At 32.9% G+C, this 27,229-nt stretch overlaps 1 protein-coding gene across 8 annotated transcripts in view; it reads right to left on the reverse strand.

Moving 5' to 3' along the window:
• LOC125049980 (disintegrin and metalloproteinase domain-containing protein 11) overlaps nucleotides 1-23,206 on the reverse strand; it is a 258,309-nt gene extending 235,103 nt beyond the window's left edge. For all 8 annotated transcript variants that reach the window (XM_047649555.1, XM_047649554.1, XM_047649558.1 and 5 more), the window contains exon 1: nucleotides 23,116-23,206. In XM_047649555.1, the coding sequence (XP_047505511.1) occupies nucleotides 23,116-23,191 (76 nt within the window). In that variant the 5' untranslated portion in view covers nucleotides 23,192-23,206. The remainder of the gene's footprint in view (nucleotides 1-23,115) is intronic.
• Between the last annotated feature and the right edge of the window lie 4,023 nt (nucleotides 23,207-27,229).

Here is a 27,229-nt window from a genome sequence, read left to right on the forward strand (position 1 = left end):
TCGCCTTGGTTAGTCAGGCATTCGTTTATTCAACGAAAATTGAACGTTTCGATTTATGAAATTACAAATAAAACGAACAAAGTATTTGCCATCGCAACTGATGAGAATAATTGAGGTAAAAAAAACATGTGTGTACTTATGTACACGCGTTAGAAGTTATACTTGTTTGGCGTAACAAATAAAAATATTTTCAAAATTTTTATTCTACGTGTGTAGAAAAAATGACAATAACAATAGAAGCATGGGTGTGCAACGTAAAAATTAACTCTCATAATTTTTCCCTAACACGCCAAAAGAAGTATAACTTTAATTGTTAAATGTCTATGAGTACGTTTAATAATTTCACGTTTTATTTAACAATACATAGATATCTGGTAAGGAGACTCAAACTCTCTCAAACGAATCTGGGTATCTTTGATTCGTATTGACGTAATCAGATCAAAGATCACATGAAAATGACAGTTTGCGTTGACAAATTACAAATTTAGTTTTCGACTTACTACATACAGTACTGTTAAGGCATCTCGACTCGCCCCCTGCAGGGCATTTGAAGTCAGCTTTGATTACATAAAACTGAAGTCATATATCAGATATTTGCGACTCAGGTAGTAACTACTATCTCAACTCAAAACTAACAACTAACAAAAAAAAAACTAAAAAACAATCACCTCCATCATGAGCATACCCCACATACACACCTTCACATACTTACCCTCACCTTTACACCATCACACAACACAGCCAAATTAGGTACCACTTAGTTAGTATTGAATAATTTTTATTTGTTTGTTTCCTTTTGTAAATTTTTGAACCTTTTTGTAGTAAAATGTATTATGTATTCTCCATATCTGGCTATATTTTCAGTGTCACTGTTTGTTATTATATATAATTTATGCTAGCTGTAGGATTACGAAATAAATAAAAAGTAAACTTGCATCAAATCTAGAATCAATGCTTAAAATACAATGTAGAATACGGAACTTAAACTCCTTTCGATGAAGGTAAAAAATTACAAAGTTAATTTATAGGATAAATGGTTAAAAACCAATTTTATTTATCACTAATTTCCAAATAAAATAATTTTCTTCGCAGAAATATTTTTTTTTTAGTATAGAAAGCTTTTAACCAAACCCGAATATCTTTTATCCTAGAATTTAATTATTAAGACTCATTTTTAAGAAGACTAAATTAATTAGATATTAAACGAAATAAATTATATAACCTAGATACAATTAAATAATTTTATCAATTTAATATACAAGAATAAACTAAAATTATGTAAGATACTTGACATATCGGTCTGTCAAGTGCTAAATGACAATGACAACAGATGAATTTGACTTTTCGTACTTTCTGATTACCGCCACCCTCTAATTCGGATTCGCATTCGAATTGTTAAAATTCTTTACACGACCCGTCAACATGACGTAAGTGGCAAGCAGTGTTGTGACGTCACGGTTGGCAGTGCCTTTGTTGTTTTTAATGAAAGCCTTTAGAAATACAGGAAATTGGTATATTATTCCATCGTCATTCATATTGATCTATCTATAATGAGGAAATATTTTGATATACACGCTGTGGCTTAGTCTACAAATTTTTGACAAACAATATGTTTATCGGCATAATCGTTATAACAAATATACAAGACCTATTGTTAGATGTAGTATAAAATATTTATGGAATATAATAAAACTAAAAATATTGGATAATTCAACTACTATTAACATAAAAATGGTTAAAACATCATGTATTCAACATGCGTCATGAAATTTTTATATTTAAAAATATAATTTAAGCCAATCGATTCGGCACACATTGTTGAAACTTCATAGAAATTTGAAGTGTTAATTACGTACTCTGTGAGGTTTCGTTTGGTTGGGAAACTTTAAGTAAACTGTCAAAAACAAAGGCGTTTTACGAACAAAGCTTTACGTAAGGCTGTTGCAAGTTAAACTAGAATTTATCAAATGCACACAAAAATTCTCGTTCTTCTTATTTCTTCACTAAAATTTACTAAAGTGGAATATATTTGGGGCATGGAGCACATGATCTTATCTCTGACTACAGATAAGTAAGATTTTTATAAAATTCTTATTTATCGTTCTGCCTAGACCCCAATAGCAGAACAATTATGTATATACTAGAATCTGGGCTCTATATAATGTAAGACATATATTTATATTATTAATATTTTTTTTAAGAATTTATAGCCTGGTAAATAGGTAATAATATCTTGAAGCCGTAACGTTAAAATAGCAGCAAATTACAATGATATCGAAAATTTTGGGGTAATTCTTTTTCGAATCATTAACGTTGTCGGAAAACACTCAGCCGACAAGAAAGCTGTTTGATTGACAGCTCCGATGGTTATCGCAATTTACGTGAATTGTTGAAATATGGTGTTAAAATATCTGTGACTGAATTTCTGTACTACATTTTCTGATATTTTTTGTACTTGAAAGCTTTTTAAAATGATTTTCAAGTATGAATTACTACGCTGTAAGTACGGGCTATAAGTATTTTAAATAAGTGGTCAGAATTAGTAAATAATGACTATTTTTTGAGTTTTTATAGTTGAAAACGATCTTGTAAAAAGTGCTTTCACAAAGAAAATCCACGCTTTTATACGCCATCTTGTTACAATATTTGCTCAAATCAAATTCACATCACGGTTTGTGGGATATAATATCAGAAAACATCTCAACCGTATTGTATAAGGCACGCCGCATACAACCTACTACAGTATTTCACTTTGAGTTTTACGCGCCTATAAAATGAAATGAAGTATACTTTTATCGAATTCAACTGTAACCCATAACTACAGTCTGTAAAGCACGTAAATACTTCGCAATTTAAAGTATTAAAACTCCGTTAGTCGTGAAATTAATATAATTGTATTCACTTCCATTGTATGGACTGCAAAATTTGTTTTTCCAATGAAATGTTCAGTATTCGGACTTGTTAATACCCTTACTGGGTTTAAAGTAAAACGGTTCTCGTGTAAAAGGAGATACACTAATTGAGTAATATGATTTAAAATGTCAAAATAACCTTGTTGTTCATCTACAGCTTGTCCTTCGACAAAGATAAGTGGATTTCTCTGTGCAAAACTACATTGAGCCAGCAACTTTGCTTCCCCTCTTCGTGTCTTTTTAATTTTGTAATTTATAAAATAATATTATTTGATAAATTACATCTGCTAAATGTAAATAAAATAGGTAAATTTTTTACTCATAAATGGCAACATTACGTTATGCGATTGCAGCGCCGCGTCTGGGGGACTTCTTTCATGAAAAGGACTATACGTATGTACATTACGGACGTCAGACGTTAGCGTCATGAAGATGTGCAGCGTTTTTGTCGAAGAAAAGGGAGAGATCAATTGAAACCGATTGAGAGAGGGTGACGAAGGCTCAAAAATTTCTTTATTTTTATTTCCATTTAGTAGAAATAGACATAAGTATCGTGTAAACGATGGGTCTAATAACAGAAAACAGCTAAAGCGGGCCTCGCGATTGTTTAAGTTACAAAAAGGTACCGTGATTGATGGATCGTGTAATGGAATGATAACATTTCATATTTAATGGATGTCCAATGTCTTCCGAATAGCGTTTGCGAATAATTGGGATTTTATTAGTTTTTACCTAATTAAAAGCAAAGTATACAATTCAGATTTTATGCAGAGAAAGATAAAGTACTCATAGTGTTCAATTTATGAAAAATGATAAAAAAGATTTCATAAACAGATTAAGACACGAACAATTATTTTATAGAAACTCGTTGTCAGATAGATTCATCGACTTTGTTTTGAAAACATGTTTTTGATATATTTTGTAGATTTGGAAAATATTTTTCCAATAACACTTTAAGAATTGAAGTTATTGTCTTTTAGAAAACATGAAGTACGCAGTCTTTCGGTCAGTAAACCCCGGCGATTGATTTCAAACTTTATTGGTGAACTCCTGCCAATCGCGTCGGGTCTCATCTAAGATGGACGATTTGTAACCCCCTCCCCTCCCCCTTACGAAATAGAAGCGCCGTACTTCAGAGGATTTAAGTTGAATGTATTGCAATCTTCCCGGCAGATGTTTTGATACATTGAGTATTTGCGAGTTTGATTTCGAACAGATCTCGATTGATTGTTTCGTCTTAAGATGCAGGAAGATAAATTGAAGCCTTTTCGTATTGGCTATATTTACCTACGTCATTAGATAGTTAAGGGTATGTGGGATGGTAACTTTTTGCGGATACCCTAAATTTATAAATCACTAATTGTTTTGGATTTTGAAAAAAAACATGGGTCCAATAATGTAGTACTTCATCATAGCTTGTAGATTACTAGCACACATTGCTCCAGTCTACAGTGGATAAGCAAGTAGCCTATGTGTGCCCTTCTTCCAAACATTTGTAGCAGCGCAGGGGGAGAGGTTTTAAATTACTGCACCAAATTCCATCCAATTCTAATACTCTTCAATTTGCATTAACTAATTTCAATATACTTGGTTATCATCCAAATTGAACTGGATAATAAAATTAAATAATTTAATAAATTTATTAAAGTTAATTTAAGGTTAAAAAAATTTAAATTATTATAGTTTAGTTTTGTTTCCTTAAATTTACAAATTTGTATATAAAAAATCCATGTTATTCCTTGTAGTTTAATAGAGTGTGCCTGAGACATCTGTATCGTTGAAATCCACTACTCACTTTTTTTTTACGGAAAACCAAACGTTCTTACTTATGTTGTACGTACCTGAAACAGAAAGAAACTATTTGTTAGACAAATGCTGCTATTATTAAATAGAATATTATTAGAGAGAGAAATTAGTTTTAAATATTAATTTAGAAAAAAAATTAAATAATTTAAAAACCTAAACGTATAAAAGTTTTACCCTTCTAAAGTAGCTACTACCGTTTACATTTCTATACCTCATATATAGGATAAATTACTGATCCATCAGGATGCATAACAACTCATTGAGACTTATCATTGAGGAGCTATATCCAATCAAGTGAAAAATTGCTCAACTAGCCCCGCCCTACCCTATTTCCTAAATTCAAGTAAACAATGAATGATTTTGCTTAATCACCATTAGTAATCCTGCCAGTTTGCCGTATCAACGGAAATTATTAGATTCGCCAAGAATTAACGTCAGCTGGACGAGCGAATTTGAGATATTCCGATAATAATTTATTATTGCTTCTTATCTTTTTAAATTTAGACTAAAAAGACATTTCTATTTAGTTAAGATACTTGAGCTACGAGCTTTCAATTTGTCAAATCAATTTTATGTTTAACAATCTCTATTTGATTGTATTGTAAAAAGTATTTCATCTATTGAAATTGAAATAATTCATTTTTATTTCAATTTAGTCGGAGGCTCAAATTAAATATTCAAAGTAACACAATAAATCCAGCTATTTGAAAATGTTTCGGGAAAACTACTGAAATGCTTTATACATGGATACAAATTGTATTTATAAAGATTAAAATCTATTTTGTACTAGTTTTACGTAACCGCCATAATCTAATATTTGAGTTACAATCAAAATATATTTATTCATGGAGGCAACTTGTGAACGTGAAAAAAAATTGCCCTACTAGTATATATTACTACGAAACGTACAATCAATCTTCGATACTATTGATTAAAAGAAAAAAAAATACAAATAATATGTGTCGGTGGAACATAAATTGGTCACATTTTGTTAAGAATTAACAAATAATGAAAATACTATTTTTGTATAGTTTGATCAATGTCGTAATTTTTAAGATTATATTTGATATCTTTGTTAGTCAGTTTTTCATGTAGTGATTGTAGTAAGGAGTTAACTAAATTTGAAATCAATTAGTAAAGTTCTTTTTGGTGTAGATTTTTAATGTATTTTCTCTGTTAGCTGTTGAAATATATTAACTAGGTTCAAATCAAATGTAAGAAAATAATTAACTGATATTAACAGATTAAATATCGTTTAACAAGGGTATGAATCGGTTGTAACGGCATCTCTTTATTTGCGAAAGGCATATTATGCCCGAGTAATCAAAAATATATAGCATTGGATTCTACAATTACAAAAACCAGGAAAAATCGATAGATTAATATTTAGTCACGTGCAACGGGTGCTGTTGTCTCTACTTCTAAAAAAAGTACGCAATTATTTCTCCAATCTCCAAGTTTTTACCTTCGTTTTCGTAGTCGCCTTAGCCTAATTGATTAAAACTACGGAGTGAGGCTCGAGCAATTGTTAAAAAATTGGCGCGCCACCAGGCTTTAATTAAAACGTGAATTAGTCACGATGAGCTGTTTCGTTAAGGGACGTGAATTGTTTAGATACGACCTCACAATAGACTATCTACCACGCCCAGCCTCGTCTCTTCTTTCACAGGTATAAATTATAATTATAACTTTACTTATTGGAAGTTATAATACATAAAATCGTTTACATTTAATGTTACACATAAAAATCATATCATAAGATAACAGACTTACAAGCATTTTGACAGGTGGCAACCACGCTTCTTTATGAAAGTTTGGTTTGGAATAACTTTGCCGGGTAGGTTCTTTTGTGGCAATACATGGCGATAATATCGTAACATTTCAATGAAACTCCAATCATAATATTGAATAATTTTTATTTGTTTGTTTCCTTTTGTAAATGTCTGAACCTTTTTGTAGTTAAATGTATTATGTATTCCATCTCTGGCTATATTTTCAGTGTTACTGTTTGTTATAATATATAATTTATGTTGGCTATAGGATTACGAAATAAATAAATATTACTATCGTGTCTTGATGTGGTCTCCAACTGGCCCCAATTGTCAAAAAAAACCAAACGTATTTATATCCGCTAGATAATTTTTATTAAAATACTTTTAATAAAATCGATCTATATCTTGTTTTATCTCTTTTAAAATAAGTGAGTCCAATTAAATCATCTAATCTAGACCTACTAGATTCTTGATAAAACATAGAATATATAAATTAATGGATTGTTTCAAGACAAATTATTAAAATACTTCTTTGTAAGCCATATCGAATACAGGAAACCACAAACAATTCGAGAAATATCAAAATCCAACGGTATGTTGACATTTCTGAGATTGGAAAAATACCTAAGGAAAACCATTGTTGATATCACATATATTGTATTTGTAGATTATTATTGTGTCGAAAACATCTTTCATAGGCTTCATACGTTTCAATGTTATAACTGAATTGTTCTTATAAATATTTATTTCTAGCCTGATAAGGCATACAACCTTTTTATAGCTAGGGTGCTATCAATCACTTTTTAACAGTTTTATTTCATCATCGGACGTCGAGGCAAAATCCCAAAAGGAATTTTTCTCCATCGCGACATTCCACAACATTTGTCTGGCATACCACAACGCAACGCTTTCTAAGGCACTTTCTGCCGCGCACCACCTCTTTGTGCCAGTAGATTTTTATGCAAACCAATACGACTTAGGGGCTTTCAAGAAAAGAGTATAGCAGACCTTTCAGGGATACCATTCCCTGGTCTAAGGTCTGCTACACTAGCCCCCAACATTGCAAGTGTCCATTGACAGCGGTTATAACTTTATTCAAAGCATGTTCTTTGTCCTTCTTCCCTGTGCGTTTCTTGTGTCATCGGGTGTTTTAAATAATAGAAGATGTTTATTTATTCTATATTAACCACTCGCGTATAACAATAGAATATGAGCGAAATAATGAAATGTTAATTGCTATGTAACGAATAAATGCAATTTAACAGTCAAAGAGAGTGCCGACGTCGGCCTATACTCGCGGGACGTGATTCCGACGATTTAGGAAATGGTCATGCTTATAACTGATCAAACTGTACAGCCAGGACACGTACATATATAGGAAATCATCACACTTGTAGATGAGCAGAATGTACGAGCCTTGGTACGTACATAGGGAATCATCATGCTTATAAAACTAAGAAAGTCTGAGTGAGCAAAATGTACAGCCTTGGCTCGTACATGTCCTAAAATCATGTTACTAACGCACGACTATAACATGGATGTATTTAATTAACAATAATGTATCATAATCAATTAATAGAAGTTAATCTAACATAATACCAGCACTAAAAGCCGGATATAATTAAAATACATTATTACAGATTATCTGTAATTACAAGTGTTGCCAACTGACACGGGCGCGGGTTTATAAAATTAAATTGTTATTACATTACGAAATCAATGAAATTATATGCTGAAATAAACTTCTAATTTATGGCTGGAAATTACGATCGAGATTGTGAACGCATGCGTTAGTTTGACTTGTGACATTAAATATATGATATGATTAATATGACTGGACAATTCACACCAATTGACCTAGTCCTATGCTAAGCTGGTGAAGCTTGTGTTATGGGTACTAGGCAACGGATATACATACATATTATAAATAGATAGACATATAAATACATATTTAAACACCCAAGACCCAAGATGTTTGTCTCAGCCGGGGATCGAACCCTGGACCCATGGATTCACAGTCAGGGGTACTAACTACTAGACCAATGAGCCGTCAAAATCGTTCATACTTTAGCTACTTTTAATATATATGAAGACGTCAATAGTTTTAAATTAATTGATACGCGACTCTCAAATTCTGGAGTAGTGAGTTTGAATACGTGATAATAACCTTTAGTAGATTCGTTATAGTTATCGAAGTTTTCGTAAACTTTTCAAATATTTTTAACAATGTACTGTCTAAGTGTTTGTTTTATAATACTATGTATGTTAGCTGTAAGATTACTTATAATTAAATAAATAAATTTATATTATTTTATTTAATGACTCAGGCGGTAATAGAACATTAATGACAAGGGGGTATAAACTAGTTATTTATTGATTTTAAGATAAGAAACATGGTTGACATGGTCCATCAAGAAAAGAGCCCGTTGGCAATGAGAGTGCCATGGGCATCGGTATCACTTAACATCAGAATAGTCTACTGCCCGTTTGCCCCCTGTTCTATGAAAAAAAAAACTGCGTGCGTATAAAGTGCACATGTCAGAAGTGAAACTTCTTTGGCAATCTAATTTTTAAGTCTTGTTCATATTTATACAAATCTAAAAGTTATGAATGAAATTTCCGAGACTTAGAGGACTTTATTTTATTTTAATTATCATTAAAATATTAAAAGTATTGAAAATTAATACAAATTATAAATTAAATTATTTCTTCGATAATAAAAACACGTGGCATTTTAATTTACAATTCTTCATTTGCGATTTCAATAAATAATTTTTATCTAAAATACTAATATTTCATAAATTCTCTATACGAAATTTTAATTATCAAATTCGAATTTCTTTAAGGTCATTAAGGTCACCCTTCTCACTCTCTTTTAATCGGTCTCAATCGCTCTCTCCCTTTCGACAAAAACGCTGCACATCTACGTGACGTTCCGTAAAAAATTACCCTCATGCGCCTAATAAAGTCACTTCAAAAATACTTCACGTATTTCAGTACAGATCTTGTATTTTTAATTAACTCATTAGTCTGTGTTATAGATATCAAAATTCACTACCTTTCTAGTAGTTTTGTAAATTCTGCGAGATGGATAATGAAAAAGAACTTAAAGTAACTGAAACACGAGAAAACTGTAGTTATGAATATACAGAGCTCTTGCACAGTTTAAATATTTCACAAACTAATAAACACTAACCCCATTGTTCACAAGCGATATTACACTCAATTTGAATGCCTGTAGTTCATACGATGTGCACTACATTTAGTTTACCCCACTGTTTATTACTTCTACTGTTTATGTAACAGATACGTAGATAGTGTATAACTTAAACCAATTTAATTTTGACAAGTTTCATTAGGGAGAGCAACGTTTAGTGTAACTTTTAATTGCGTAGGATAATTCTTTTTTATCTATAAAGTACTCATTAACTGGATATGGGATGCGATGAATCTTAAAAAAAATAAGTATAAGCATATCAATTTAGAATGAAAGGTTCTTTTCAAACTCAAACTCAAAATAACTTTATTCATATAGGTAAACAAGTACACTTATGAACTTCAGAAAATAAGTTAAATTGATTCTAAATTTACATTTACTACCAGTTCGCAAGTCAAGGGCGTAGAGCTTTTACAATCGGACGACAAGGCAAAATACAAAATACCATCCGTATCACCTCGACGTCCGTCGTTTCACAACTGAGCGTTTTCTAAGGCAGTTCTTGCCGCGCACCACCACTATGTGGAACCAGCTGCCCACTGACGTATTTCCTAACTAATTCGACTTATCCTTCAAGAAAAGAGTGTACCAATTCTTGAAAGGCCGGCAACGCATTTGCGAGCCTTCTGGCAGTGTGAGTGTCCATGGGCGGCGGTATCACTTAACATCAGATGAGCCTCCTGCCCGTTTGCCTCCTATTACATAAAAAGAAGAGCGGGCAAGAAGAACTTTCCGCCACTCTTTTTAATCGCTAAGTTTTGCCTCATACAAATTGTATGAACTGGAGCAAATCAATCCCAAGGATTAGGATTATTTCAATATTTGAAATTTATAAAAATATATGCCACAAGGACTTTTAATTTAGTATTTTATTTATAAATTAAATTAATGCATCCTAGTTTTTAATGGTATTTTCATGAATTAAACAAATCGTACAACTTATAATATTCAAAAGTCCTGATATTTATGCTTTCAAATAATTTATGTTGAGTGAACAAGTACCAAAATATAGTCAGTATATGAATTTTATTCAATTGAAATAAAATACGTAGTGAAATTATTGAATTTGCCTTGTTATTTAATATTGTATGAAAGTAAATGCTCTCAAGTTAGTCCGTATAGTGGAATGTAGAGGAAATTGGAATGTTCTCTAGGAATTTCGAAATTGCCTGAAATATTGAAAATTGTTATTAATATCCCATATTTTAATAAAACATTTTTGGTATACAATATTCCTTAACACTCCTTCAAGTCAAATACTTCAAAATGTCTTAAGCTAGAACGCTAAAATTGATTTCCTAATATATTGGCCTAACGGTATTGACATGACTAATTAAAAGCATTTCATAATATATATTTTATAAATCTAATTGCCAAGGGTAACGTTAATCCTAACATCATCTCTTATTTGTTTGAAGAAAATTTAATAAAATAAAAGGATTCTTAAATGCGTAGACACCACTTTGAAGTTGTAATACAAATACATATAACTCCGACAAATGGTTATATTTATTATTATTTATTTATAATTCTGGCAACAATACTTAGGTTTATCCATCATAATTTCACCTTATTAACTACGTGATATAGATACCAATACCAACTGCCCACACATCATAATAAATGATGGAAGAATGATCAGCTTATCACCCTAATACATTATGCATTCTCATGTCTTGAAGATAGATTGTGGTAATCCTAACTATACCTTTATTGACCTATATGTATATATTTATATATATCCCATATTGTCCTAATAAATATTGAAAATGAACCTATATTTGTAATAACATAACATAAACTTACGTAGTTTTAAAGTCTCGATCAAAACTAATTATGTAATAATTCAGAGAAATTAATTTTTATGTTGATTAATACATGAAGCTGACTAGAAGAGTAATTAAAGAAGGGAGCATTATCCAACTCGCCCATAAATATCATGATGATATTTCCGGAGAAGTCGTCGCACGGGCCCGGCTGGAGATGTCAGCCCTAGCTAAATAAAGTCCCTTCTTAGGAAACGACATTTGACACTTCTATACTAGCTCCTCGGCCACAGATCTACGTGACCGCGTGCTTGATAGTCTGTCAGGGGGTTCCATGATATTAAAAAAACTAGTGAATATTGGCTAGTGAGTATTGGCATCTAATTTGCTTGTTATGCGCTTGACGGGTGAGATAAAGATAACTTCTTGTTCTCACTCGTCAAGCTGAATAACTCAGAAAGGGAAATAGAATCGTTGTTAGTTTAGATAGCCGAGGCCAATTGGGTCGGGCAGCCCTCAGAACTTCACTTGGAAAATGCAGGTTCACTTTCGAAGTCTCCTTGGAACTCGTGTAAAGTTTTGATAAAATATATATGAGTTAGAGTTTTGGTTGACTTTGATATGCTTACTTCGAAACAGGTATCCAATAAAATATTTTATCATTAGTGTTTATTTTTCTTTAACTGTAACCAATTCTCGTTATTAAAACGACTTGTTTTATACTTGAGAGCAGTGTTAGCTTAGTAGCATCAGCGTGTGACTCTCATAACTGAGGTCGTAGGTTCAATACCCGGCTGTACCGACTTTCTATGTGCGCATTTAACATTTGCTCGAGCGGTGATGGAAAACATCGTGAGGAAACCGACATGTCTTAGACCCAAAAAGTTGACGGCGTGTGTCAGGCACTGGAGGCTGATCACTTGCGTGCCTATTAGATTTAAAAATTATCCTGAAACACATTCAGAAATCTGAGGCCAAGACAAAAAGAGGTTGTGGCGCCACTGATTTATTTTTTTTACACGCTTTATATTAGCTTCACCTGTATGTATGTATGTATGTATATATGTGTGTAACCGGACTCGATTTTGACCCACTTTTAACGGACAGATTTAATTCAAAGTTTGCGCACCTGTCAAAGATCGATGACAATGCTATAATCCGAAAAAATTATATGAAAAAAATAAAAAAAATTTAACTAAAAAATAAATAATAGTCTTTTAAAACTATTATTTATTTTTTAAACTATTATTTAAATATTTTGATTGATTGATATTATTAGTATTATATAAAGATTTAGATTATATACAGTATAGCTAAGCATAATGAGTATTACTCTGTCTTTTCCAATTACCTCTCACTCAGTTTCAAGATTAAAGATTTAGTACGACTGGATCGTTTTTAATATCTATTAGACCATCTCTGTTCCGTCCCGAGCTAAACAAAGGAAGTTATTAATGCTCCCCATTGTCTTGCGTGAGAACCCGCCAACCAGCCTTGACCCTTCTATTCTTAGCCCAAGTTCTGTTAGCCCAAAGGCCGAGGGCTCCAGTCTACTGGTCGGTCCACTAAAATACCTTCTATTGTCCATCTTGAGAGGTTATTCTTCGTTACAGTTTGTTTTCAGGAATCTCTCATTGTTATATAAATTGATCGACTTGTAGTTAATTACGGAACGAAACGCCGATTTATTTCTGATACGGGGAATTGATCTCAAAAATTGGGACCCATTCTTCAGGAGATCCTTTAAAATACTTTTCTTTTGTAAGTGCTTCTACACACTTCTACAGTCTTTTACCCTTCATTAACATCACAGAACATACTAATAAAGACCTTTGGTCAATTTAATGCAATAGGCACATATATACAAGAAATCAATTTAATAGAATTAGTTAGTAACATCATACTTAATACTTATCGTATCGTTGCAGGGCCACATTCAATCTTTATGTATTTATTTTGTATATTTATGGCAGAAGGACAAACAGGATAACAAGGTGGAAAGGGCCACCCGAGAAAAGAAAGAGGTTCTCTTGCATGGTGGGCTGATGACCTTAAAGAAGTTAGATAAAATAAATATAAAATGTGCTTATTCATATGACAATTTATTATTAACTTTGTAAAGAAGTTGGTGGGGAAGATTGGAAGAAAAATGATCAAGATAGAGAGAGATGAAGGCAGTTGGAGGAGGCATATACTCTATAAGATTTCCTTAAAAAATATATAATATTTATGTAAAATGTGTGTGTATAGCTTTTGTAAAGATGGATGAATATTTCAAGGGATAAATGAAGCATAACTATTATTATTATTTATGTACAGAGCAGCAACACTTATGTATCACTAAAATTTCTGTATCTGTTTCATGATCATTTGTCAACCTAATGGTCAAGGTGATCAGCCTTCCGTGCCTGACACAGTCCCTCGACTTTTTGTGTCTAAGGCAAGCCGGTTTCCTAATGAATGTTAAATATGCACATAGACAGCAATTCTATTGTGGCACAATACAATTTCTGTCCAAACCTATGACCTCAGGAATGAGAGTCGCACGCTGAAGCTACTAGCCAACAATGCTAATGCTTACGTATACTGTGCATAAAAACGTACATTTAAAATACAGCCATTAACGACAACTACTTGCAGTAAAATAATCATTATGAGCTCCAAGTGGGAGGTAAAAACGTTGATACAGTTGCTTTACATATTATACACGCGTTAACTGGAACAGCCACGCTCGACAAGCATTGTAAAACCTGGTTTATGTGGGTTTTAAGTGTACAAATGTTTGAATTTAAATTTTTCAATGAGAAGTACTCGGTGTTATTGCATTTATTGAAGAGTGTAACATTTTATTACGGACAATAATGTCCAGCAGGAGTATTTTTGGTATTTCCGTAGTTAAGTGGTTAACGCACATGGCGCATTTAGTGTTTAATAAATTAAAAGCCATAATACATAAAAATAATGAGTTGGTAGAAATACAATGTAGAAGTAAAAACAGAGGCAGAAATGTATTTTCCCCCTTCCAAACTTAGCAATGTGTCTAACAAAAAAAATCTTAAACAAATTATATTTATCCCGTTGGTTATTTGTTTTTTGTTGTTTCGAATATGTAATATTGTTTTGCTAAATCGTGAAATATTGCTTTTTTTGTTTGAGTTATTAGTTTGCTTTTGATATGAAATGATAGCAGTATAGTACTTAAGATTCAATTTTCGTGTCGTCCTGTTATATGCGAAAAAGTATTGCAAATTGGAAATTAAATATGGTTTTTATGTGTGCATTGTAAGATTGCACATAATTTTAGAGTTGTGATAAATTCAAATACAAAAATCATTTAATCATATGGGTAACACATTGTACACTTATGACTTGTCAGTAAAGAAATACATATTAATGCTTCTAATTTTACATTTAGTGCCAGTTCTCAAATCAAGGGCGTAGAACGGAAGAGAAGAACTGGAAATAAACTCTCCGCCACTCTTTTTAATCGCCATGTTTTTTTTTATTGTTTTTATTCAATACTCTAGAATGTTTTATTAATGAGCGTATAAAAAGTACATTTCGGCTGACAACAAACACTGTTTTAAAAGTTTAAACTAAAAGTACTAACAACTGGTATACTCTTAAGCAAAATTAAGCCGAACATTGTCTATTAAGTGACGGAGCCACAAGTTGTATCGTAAGTAATTCAAGTCAATAACACCAGCACTTAAGTAAAAGTAGGATATTTGGAGGCGAGCCAGGTCTTCTACAAGCAGAATTAATTCCTAGTCTTGTTTGCGGTTGTAAAAATTTTATTCGATGTCTACACAGTAAGTCATGTACATTTATAGACTTATTTTGGTTTATCAGATGTCATAAATACATCTCGCAATGTATTATTTATTTACTATCCATTCAATTTGGATGTTTTTAGTTTAAGATATTATTTGAAATAACCATTATTGATGTGGTTAACCCTCGATTACATATGAAAAACGAAGAACAGAACATAAAAATAAAAAAGGCGCCAACGAATTAAGTTTGGTGGCGGATTTTTGTATGGATGTTTTCAAATACACTTTGTTTGATGCTGGGTAACAACTGAGTTTAATGGTTTAAAATATCAGCTTAAACTAACATAAATTAGGGGTAGTGGGGTTGTGACGCTAACAAAAACTAACTCGGCTTATCTAAGGGTCATAAATCTAAATGACACTTATGTTACTTGACAATATCGAAAACGAGAATGTTAAAATACGATTTATGAGTGTGGTAAAAACTATTTGCTTCAAGTGTGCGTAATTATTTACTAAAATATATATATGTAACTTAACCACTTAACTTAACTTAATCCAAATTAAGACAATTAGATTTAAATTATTACTAACACAACTAATACTCGTATTAAGAAATGTCAAAGTCAAAACTCATTTATTCATGTAGGTAACACAATGTACACTTATGAACGTCAAAAAAGAAATATACATTAAATGCTTCTAATTTTACATTTACTGCATCAAGTTCTGAAATCAAGGGCGTAGAATGGAAGAGAAGAACTGGCAATAAACTCTCGGGCACTCTTTTTAATCGCCAAGTTTTTTGTATTACACAACGTTTGTAAGGAGCTGCAACCATTACACCATGTTCCACATGACATCTTAAGTAATAAATAATAATAAAATTATTTAAAAACAAAGATTAAAACTAACCAATTTTTAGCTACGAATAATCGTACCATCTGCGATATAATTTGTTTGTTTTCCAGCATTAAGCCTCATTGTATACTAGCTAGTGAACCGTGTCCTACAGAAATAAAACGCGACAAATTTATTAACTGTTGTGATTCAGCACGGGGCTATGCGACACCAGCTCGTTAGTTCATGCTCTGTATCAACAGTGGACATGCTTGCTTGATCAATATATATCGAATAACATAACAATTTTTACCTGTCACTGATAAAATTGAACATAAAATGTCAAACTAAGCTAACTAAAGTTAGGCCAAAATATGCCAGTACTATAATAATCTCTATTTTTGCGCTTCATAATTGTTAACTAGAAGTTTTAGATAGTTAACAGTTTGCTTACTTGTTTTAATTATCATAACGTCGGTATAAATTCAAGCTTATGTTTGAAAGCTTTAAGTACTAAATAGAATGACACAGCCCATGTCTGATGTGAATTTATAACTAACATAAGTGATTTAAAACTTTCCGCATTTTCTATGAATTATTAAGATCAGCTATTTTCAATGTTAGGTAGTCTGAAATGTCTTTTATTCAGATTTAGCGCATAGATTAATATATTGCATTAAAATCAAATTAAATAAGCAGAAATCTAACTCAATTCCCAAATTTTCAGCCAGGAAAGCCTATGCCATAACGAGGTAATAAAATATTAACAAAACCGTGGTAATTAGCCGCTAGGGAATTATACTAATATTGGATGATTTTTGTGTTGATCAGCTGGTGTGAATTGCTAGGAGTTACATTATGATTGAAGTGACTTTTGTTTTATTAATAGTACTTTCGTATTATTCCTTTCAGTAGATGTTTTTTAACCCCGAATACACGTGTTGCGCATAGTATAGTACTAACTTTTAAACGGTAAATAATGTGTTTGTTGTACATTCTAAAAATGTTTCTCACTAACATATTTAAATGTTCAAAAATTTTGTAAAATTGTGTGCGTAGCTGCAATGTTGTAAAAAAAATTTTTCATTATTACAAATAAAACTTAAGGTTTTTCTATACCCAGGTGGAAGTATAACGCATCTCAAGACGGTTATGTGATACTTAATTAGGTTCAATCTCTTATCAGAAAGCTGTTAATCCACGTAGACCACTTCTGATGTTACTCCATTTCCAAGCACATTACAAGGTAACTGTGACGTAACAATAGGGTGGCAGGTGTGGCAAAATGCCTCGGGTCCCCGACCCAAGAGGGCCCCTGCCCAAGAGATATTACGTTCTATGGATGAATGTGAAGTCTCCAACACGCATTGGGCTAGAGTGGGGACTACAGACCATTCCCTCTCGTCTAAGAGAGGAGGCCTATGGCCATTAGTGGGACATATACAACCTGTAATTCAGTACGCTGAAAATCCTGAAGTTAATTAAAATTAAACTAAGTAGGGACGATTTTTGCTGATAGGGCCCCATCAAAAGAATTGCCACGAAAGAAGATTTGCCACGGGCCCCAGATGGTATAGTTACGCCACTGCAAGGTAACCAAAAAAAAACAAGGTGAAAAACTTGAGACAATGGTTTGGTCAAAGCACCAAGTCATTGTTTAGAAGCGCGGCATTCAAAATTAAAATAGCCATGATGATCGCCAACCTTCGCAAGGAGATGGCACTATAAGAAAAAGAAGAAGGTAACCAAAAAGATATATTCACATTTCATATTCGATTTAGTTGTTTACTTGTTTTGAGTGGATCTACTGGTCAGTAGTATCACTCTGTTTTTTATAAAACGTTAATGTGTGTGTAATACTTATATTTAGTAATGAATAATATATTCTAAACCCTCCTCGATAAAGGCCTTGAATACACAAGTGTTCGATTAAACTTAATCGTACAACTTCCGTTAATATTTACAATAACGCGTTATTAATAACTTAACCCAAGTTTGAGGTGTTCTTATTAAAATTCAGTTTGAGAAGCCTTGTTTGTTTTGGATTAAACTTTAAGTGGACATTGAAACTGGGAAGTGGTTCCTAAAGTTTTTTAATTAAGCCAAGGACTTCTACACACTAAGTTGTTATAGTTTATATGATAATGTTACTAATATTTATCATAATTATATCACGCCTGGTGCAGGAATAAAAATGTTAGCTACCGTTATAAAATAAAAAACCTTTAATGTTGTTTAGCTTACATGCTTTGCATGTGTCAAAATAATATCTCTATATATCAACTATATAATAAAATTCTCGTGTCATGTTTGTTCCCATGCTCCTCCGAAATCCGAAACAACTTGACCCATTCTTATGAATTTTTATATGCATGTTTAGTAAGTCTGGGAATGGGATACTATCAATCTTTCAAACCCCTAAGTGATTAGGAGTGTCCACCCAAAAAAAAAATATTATTTTAGAATTTTTTTTTCTTTTTATTTTTTTATGATACAACATATAAAAATACATACAACCCCTAATTTTCACTCCTCTACGATTAACCCCTATTTTTTATTATTGTAGATAGTTATTTTTATTGAACTAAAAAAATTTTAATCCTAGAAATATTTTTTTTTTAATATTAATTAATTAGGTTTTATTTCTTTACACCTTGTCCTTCGACAAAGGCTTCCTCTAAATTTTTCCACTCTTCGCGTTCTCTCTTTTTTATATCGCTCTCCCATATTCTAATCTGCTTGCCTCCTTGCCACTCCGTTACAATTCTGTTCCCTTTTTGCTCCTTTTCGAAGTTACGTTGCTAAAAGAAGTAGCTACTTATACATTGTAAATGTGATCTATCTATAAGGCTATCCGTATTACAATAGCTAAACTAAAATTAACTTACACAAGTCAGGCACAATTTGTTCTAAACCGTTATCTTAATACGGCCATTGTTCAGTTAGAAGTTGATCCAACTTTTTAATAATGTTCCGGCGAGTTTGCCGACAACTTTTCAATTTAAACAATCTGCCCCTCGACTACACTTCGCGATACAATTTGATTGACTATTCAATTATGCTGCGTAAGAACCTACAGGGTGAGTTAGGGTTTTACTTTAAATTAAAATATAAATTCGTATACAAAAAATATTATTCAGTAAAAGTCTGTATCGGACCTTGTTGAACTTGTTAACGGTTTATTAGTGATGATGAAATTTTACTTTTTTGACATTTAATTTCAATAGATTTATACCACACATGTGTATCTGTGTATCCATGATTGTTCATGTAGTCTCTTATAACACTTTACATTTATTTATTTCATTTACTAATGTTAGTTATTTCGACTATGTTTGCGTGTTGTTCCCACGAGAATATAAGTGCATGCTCTATTTCACCATGCCTTCTGCTGATAGAGGACAAATCTTTGTTTTTAATATTTTTTTTTTATTATTTAACTATTTATTATATAAGATGTCATGTGGAACATGGTGTAATAGTTGCAGCTCCTTACAAACGTTGTGTAAAACAAAAATGTCCGTTCTACGCCCTTGATTTGAGAGCTGGCAGTAAATGTAAAATTAGAAGCTAAATGCTTATATGTAATTTTTTATAGACAAAAAAATACCATATTACCCGTTAAAATACATATAACAAAAGCCTTTACTTATTTTGTAACTGATTATGAATAGTATGACCTTTGTAAATTCAGGTAGTGTAATAAAATAAATTAGTCTCAGGTGAAATAGTAAATAGGCGAACAACGCGAGTGAATGGCGTATCACCAAGTTCTCTGTGCTCGCGGCACTGCTGGCAATTGCCACCGCTTTCCTCGCCGAGCGGTTAACTATAATAGTAATAACATTATAACTTTTCTAAATTATCCTAATATAAAACAATACATTTATAGCTTTTAAAAATACTTTCAGTATCTAGAAACTTGACTATACTATACTGCATTTCATAAACTAAACATTGACTTGTAACCGTGCTTGTGCAGTGCAGTGTAACATAAATATTCTGTATTATATACGTACATTTACAGTTGATTTGTAATTAAAACAATACATTTTAATATGATTAAACCCCATTTCCCACTTATAAATGTGTGAAACTATATAAAATTCTAAATGAATGATAAATGATATTCATATATAAGAAGGAAACACCAAATGGATTCATACATTAGCATACTTACCAAGGCCGAGTGCGTTAGGAAACTTTGTAATCCCATCAAGAAGTACATTTTCTTGTTTATCGCTAATGGAACGGAAACACACTACCTTTTAGTACTTTATAACTTCACTAGTTTCATCAACTCGGCTAATATACCTATTTAGGCTGGGTAATGATTCAATTTTAACAGGCTACGTTGCCTTTGAGGTTATCTGCGCACGTAATACAAAAGCTTGTGTTCTAATGATCGTCAATAAAATAGTTTAAATATAAGAAATCTCTTAAATAGTTGTATGTTAGTATCAGTCATAGATGGGTCAAAACACCCTTACTTCGAATGGCCCAGTTGGAAAAAAAAGAGAGGACCACAAAAAACTTGGGAAGATGAAATAAGAGATAGCAATATTGGAAAATAGTAGCAAAGACACAAATCACAGATCGTGTACTAAAATTAAATAGGTACATAAATATAACATAAACATTAAACATAGATAATGTAATCTGTAATCTACTCCAATATAGGCTATTTTTATTTTTTATTTATTAGTTGAAGGTCCTCAAAATTAGATAGTATAGCTATCTTAAAGATTCAACCAATAATAATTAAATAACGTGACTAACTAAATATAAACTTGTCTAAGCTTAAGCACTCTGGCCTTTCCTTTTCCAAAGTTAGAGACATACTATGGTAATACTGCTAACTCAAAAATATTATCTCAATCCAATTGACGTATCTTTGATGTCCCCGAGATGGTAGGAAATTAGATTCAACTTTCAAACATATGATTTTTGATGAAACTGTCGGATTTATGAAAAACGTATCACAATTTCGAGATCAATTCTGTTTCAGATGTCCGCAAAAATATTGTCAATCGCATATTTTATTTTTAGACAAATTGTACCCGTGTTTGTGGATACCATGATTTTGTATTTTCAGGTACGTTCCCTTTCATGTCACTAATCCACAACAATACCAGAAGCGAAACAATATTTTTTTCCCCTTTGATCCGCTGAAATGGTGAAGAGATAAAGGCGTCTAAAGGACAACACAATGTGTTTTTGACTGAAATCTACTTGTGTACAAAGAATTTAATAAATACTTTTTTAGAGATAAACATTTGCTGATTAAATGTACAATCCTATATTGTCAAAAGAAACATCAAATGAGCTTTTCTCTAGCTACTTTCCAAACATTATTTCAATTAACTTGGAAATATATTCCTTTCCTCATGAAGTCTTGCCTGAAGCTTGCGAAGTGGCCAGGAAACTTCTGAGTTTCTGGAAGCAGCTAGTCCGGCTAAATTAGCCAGGATTTTACGCACAACGGACCAAATGAGTGGCTAAGTGCGGACTTTATATAATTGCCTGGCATTTGTAATGACGAGAATCTTAAATATTATTATTGAATATACCTACATAAATTTTTCAATATATATACAAAAAATGTATATTTTAAAATATCCAACACAAAGCCATCTAAGGTGTCAGCCAAGAACCTCCCATTCCTTACATTTCGTCAACACTCAATTAGAGACCAAACGCCTACTGAAGGCTACTCACAGATAAATTATTCGTCGCTGTTTTAACAAATGACCTATTTCGGGTCCCTCGCAATTAACAATCAATAAAATGTCCGGCTCAGCCCGCACTATCCCTTGTTTTGGGTTATCTCGGTCACCCTACTTCCTAACTTCGGGGTCGTTAAACCTATAGCACTTATCTATATGATCTGTAATCTGTGTTTCAGACAGTTGAAGCATAGTACCTGAGAGATAAATGATATTACACTATACAGGGAATGATATCCGAAAGTACGCGATTTTCAAAGACATTGGATAGCAATCGCATAACTCTTGATAAAGAGATTAAATCGGCTGCAAATGATCTCAACAGGTTGTATGAAAAACGTGGACAAGACACAATAAAATGGCAAGACCCTTATATTATTTAAAGTCCTCATATTAATCCTTCTCACGTGATCTGCTAAAATATTCATTCAATACTATCTATTTTTGTCATATAACTACGCATATATCACATAACATTTTTGTCGTGTCACACTCAAATCTGAAGCAATTTTTTTATAGAACAGGATGCGGGCAGGAGGCTCACCTGATATTAAGTGATACCGTCCATGGACACTCTCAATGTCAGAGGCTCGCGAATGCGTTGCCGGCCTTTTAAGAATTGGTACGCTCTTTTCTTGAAGGACCCTAAGTCGAATTGGTTTGCAAATACTTCAGTGGGCAGCTGGTTCCACATAGTGGTGGTGCGCGGCAAAAACTGCCTTGAAAAACGCTCATTTGCAAAAAGAACTTCATATTTACATTGATATTTCAACTTCTGGTAATCAATGTGCTAATCCTGCGCAGAGGTACTTCGCTATTGTAAAATGTATAGAACACAAAACATTTCCGGCTTGTCCCGTTGCTCTGAGCATTGATTGCGAACAATGTTTGTTATACGGCAGCTTGTCAACGTATTGTTTGTAGACAGATTTAATTCGTTGAATTTCATCGATATTTGCCTATCTCGTTCAAACACGTGACATGATCGATGGTTCCTCGTTTTTTAAATGTAAATCTAATAAAAGCGCAGAAAAATATTCGTAGGTGAAAATCAATATTAGTATTAGAAATTGTGATTGGGAGAGCTCTGATGAGTTTTAAAATGTTAATTTATTAGGCAACATTACTCTAAATCTTTTATGGTTTAAAAATAATATTTTTTCTTACTCTATACAAACCCAATTTTACTTTTAACAACGTTTTTTTAATTACTATTTTTCTATGTTCGCGGTGTGTTTCACTGTATTCTTTTTTCCTGTCTTGGGATAAGATTTATCGAAAATGGTATTCGGTATCTTACCTCCGGAGGTGGCGAGCAAGCCGTGCGCGCGCAACAACGCCAGCAGCAGCAGCAGCAGCAGCGGGCGGGGCCGCATGCCGCGCCGCACTGCGCCCGCGCACCGCCGCCGCTCGCCCGCGCGCTCACCTGTCAAAACACATTCATTAGGCCGGTAAAGTATAAGTTTACAAAGATTATCTTATATTTAAAATTGGCGTACTGCGACATATTATACGTGTTCAGATTTCATTTGAACATTGATCAACTGCTGACACGGCTTACGTGGTTGTTCTGAATTTTAATAGCTGAAGGTATTTACACCACCACAATAATAATGTTATGTATGTGTGAATAGGTGTAAGAAGTATTTAAGATCAATTATTGTATTGTATTTATGTGTTAGCGTACATCTGTAGGGCTTAGGGATCCGTAGGGTTGTCAGGTTCTTACATCTCACCGTCCCATATATTTGGTTTTCTAGTGCAGCTAATACATACACTACATATACTATACAGATACTCCTGACATTGAATAGGTATAAATTTGGACACACATTTCACGGTCCACTGGCTGGCAAGGTGTACAATATGTATTTAAAAGACTACCAAATGGCACAAAATAGTATCTTTGCTAAATCTCGTATTTCATAAATTAAAACGGTGAATTGCTTTGAATTCTTCTTTAGTGATAACGTTTTTTAGGCAATAACCAAAAACAATCAATCATCAGAGCTGCTCTAGTTTTCACTATGACTTGAGTACTTACTGATGGTTGTTTCTGTTTTCGTTTTATAAATCGAGCGGCCGCCTTTATAAATTTCTTTGTAACATGACCTGTGGCAACGAAAGAAAGCAACTCTTACAACTACAAAACGTTATGTTATTGTTCGTTTAAAATATCTGACCTCTTTTTTCCGGACCTTAAAAGAGATGATCCAGAAAATTTATAAAAGACTCTAAAACGACGATACAAATTCCAATCTATATTAGTGAGGTTAAAAACAAAAAGAATATTGCATCGTATAGGGAATCGGCCCGTTAAAATCGGATACAATTTGTATGGCTACAGCTCGAAGCCTGGAGTCAACGGCGCGTAAACAATTCAATTAAATCGCTTCTAATTCTCTTCTGTTAAGCTCTTTAAGTCGTACGTTCCACTTCATTTTGTAAAGCTTTGATCGATTATTTATATTATAAAATGTAATCATAATGCTCGTATACACAACTATTATATCTAAATTTGTATTGTGAATTTATGTTAGTTTTAGTAAATTCAAGGAAAGAACAACATATATTATGTTATATAGCTCATAAGTTAAAAAGCTATATAATGCTCTATTTTACATATATTTAATTTAGGTGTTTTAAATAAGTAATAACTGAGACTGTTATTTAACAAAGGGATTTGTTAACGCCACACTCACATTTGTTTTTTAATTAATATATTTTCAACGTTAAATGAAAATTTCGAACGCTGACTACGCAAATGATTATCAGTATTGCGAAAAGATTGAAATTGAAATGTGACGGTCGGAGCCCGAGAATATTTGATTCGATTTTCATGCGCAGTCCAGGAAGCAGTTGTCTAATTCATCAATATTTAGCACTGTCAGCACGTCAGGTGAGCAAAGCTTGAAGTTACCATCGATACACTGGTGACACGTGATTAAAATTCTATGACATTTTCCTTTTACTTATTCACACAATTATTCCTAAAATAAACCAATTTTATAACCTGCGTTCGTCCCATGGTAAACGTGATAAGCTCGCTAGATTTTTCCAGCAACAATTGCGATATTGATTGGAAGGTGTTGTGTGAAAGTTACTACTTGGTGTTTAGCGCTCATCTCCAATCATATTCAAGGCATTAACATAAAACTCTAATTCTGGTATTGCCATATCAAAAATATAATTTTGCAAACACTTAGTGTTAATGCACAAAATTGGGATATACGAGTATACTAGTACATTAATTTTCAAGTAAATTAAATTGTAAGAAAGATAACAGTCAAATACGACATGTAAAGAACACATTGAGGGTCCTGAAATCTGATCTTGATATTCTATTAACATCATAACAAATCGAATATGAATCAAACGTAGAAATAGCAAGCCTGCTAGCACTAGGTCACGTGTAAAGGTTGTAAATATAACTCCCAAATACATACATGTAGCTATTGCAAACCCGAAATTGAAATCCCTATCCAATAATTGACTTCGTGGAGACAGATATTCAATTACCTTCTACTTTTAGTACCAATTAAAAAGGCACTTTTGAAAGTCAAAATTACAAGTTTTCCTTAAATATTCAAAACAAATTAGTATTACATCAATTAAAAAAGTTCTTTCTGTATCTTACTTAAATAATTATGATGAAGAGAATATTGTGAAAAACAAATGTTGGAAGGAAAACAAATTTGCTAATTACAGTTCAAAGCAATTAAATAAACTTGGATCTATTAAAACAGTCACGAAGGTAAATTGCTAAGTTACCGTGAGGTTAAGTGATAGCAAACTTGCAAACACAAAGTACGTTATTCTGTAAGACTAGAGTAAAAGCAAATAGTAAGAAGATAAACTGAGAAAATTTATTACAATAATAAATTTTAAATAAATACTAAGACACATCTTTTGAAGTTACAACATCGAACTTTTTTGAACGTTTATGCCTGGTATTAGTTCTTTGAAGTGAAACTTCTTTAGACGCATGAGGGCAAATTTTCTTACGGAACGTCACGAAGATGTGCAGCGTTTTTGTCGAAGAAAAGGGAGAGAGCGATTGAGATCGATTGAGAGAGAGTGAAAACTATAAATTACCTCATAGAAACTCTATTTTGAATATTAAAAAATAGAATTTCTATAATATATAATATTCCTTAACAGAATTTATGAAGTATTAGTATTTTATATTGTATGCAAAATAATTTAATGTCGAATAGTAAATTAAAACGCCACGTGTTTTTTTTATTACCGAACAAATAAATTTAAAAAATTAAATTTATAATTTGTATTATTTTCGACACTTTTAATGACAATTAAATTCATTAAATTCTTAACATATCTTCCTTTTTCCCTCGATCTAAGTCTCGGAAATCTAAGCTTTACTGTCGCCGCACACGGGCCACACGCCACAGCCACAAACGCCGCCACGAGAAGCTAGAAGCGGCTACAAAGGTAGCTGAAGCGCGCGACAGCCACTTGTGGCCGGTGGTCGACACTTGCGGTCGGTGGCTGCTACTTTTTTTAACCCTTGCCTGCAGTATCATAATGGACTCTGACGAAGAAGGTTTCATTGCGCTACTTTTGATATAAAGACGTCGTCGTAGAAGACGAAACCATAGTTATTTGATACACAGAAATACATTAAATATCCCCTCACCACGACAGGTCGGTAATCGACAACCATTGAACTATACATAATGAAACATTTGGCCTCAGTGAAAATATGATGAGGCCATATTCTGGAAAATATTTGGACTTAGACAAAAAAGTTTTCAATTAGAGGTTAAGCCGTGCCAGACGTTGCATTGAGTGTACCTTCGGCGTACTAGCAAACAAATGGAGAATATTACATCGCCCATTAAACACTTCTGTTCATTTCTCAGAAGACATTGTGAAATCTTGTTGCATTTTGCATAACTTTATTCGCAAAAGGGATGGTTTCAATTTTCGTCACACTTTGAAAATAGTGGGACTCGAAAATATACAAAATACAGACTGGACGAGATTTCTTCCCAGGCCTTCACTTTTTCTCCTCTATTACTAAAACTATCACTTTTTGAATCCCAAATCGCAGGACGGGATTGTATCTCTGATATAAATAATTCTATATCCATATTTATCTACCTATATGAAACACAGACTACGTGCGTGCGTTACCGTCGACTTCAGGTTAACTGAGGTAAGGGAGAGAGGGGCGTGGAATCGCGCGAGTGGCGTGTGGCGGCTTTTTGTGTCGGCGTTTAGTGGCCGGTGCGAGCAACAAGAAGCAAGCTGCGACGATTTGTAGCGTGTGGCCGCCACCGGCGCCAACCGTGTGCGGCGAGTCCATAAAATGTATGAAAATTACAGGAAATATGCCAGTGGCGGCGTTTTGTGGTTGTGGCCGGTGGCCCATGTGCGGGGACCCTTAGATT

The sequence above is a fragment of the Pieris napi genome, chromosome 5 (genome assembly GCF_905475465.1).
Source record: "Pieris napi chromosome 5, ilPieNapi1.2, whole genome shotgun sequence".
In the NCBI taxonomy this organism is placed as follows: Eukaryota; Metazoa; Arthropoda; class Insecta; order Lepidoptera; family Pieridae; genus Pieris; species Pieris napi.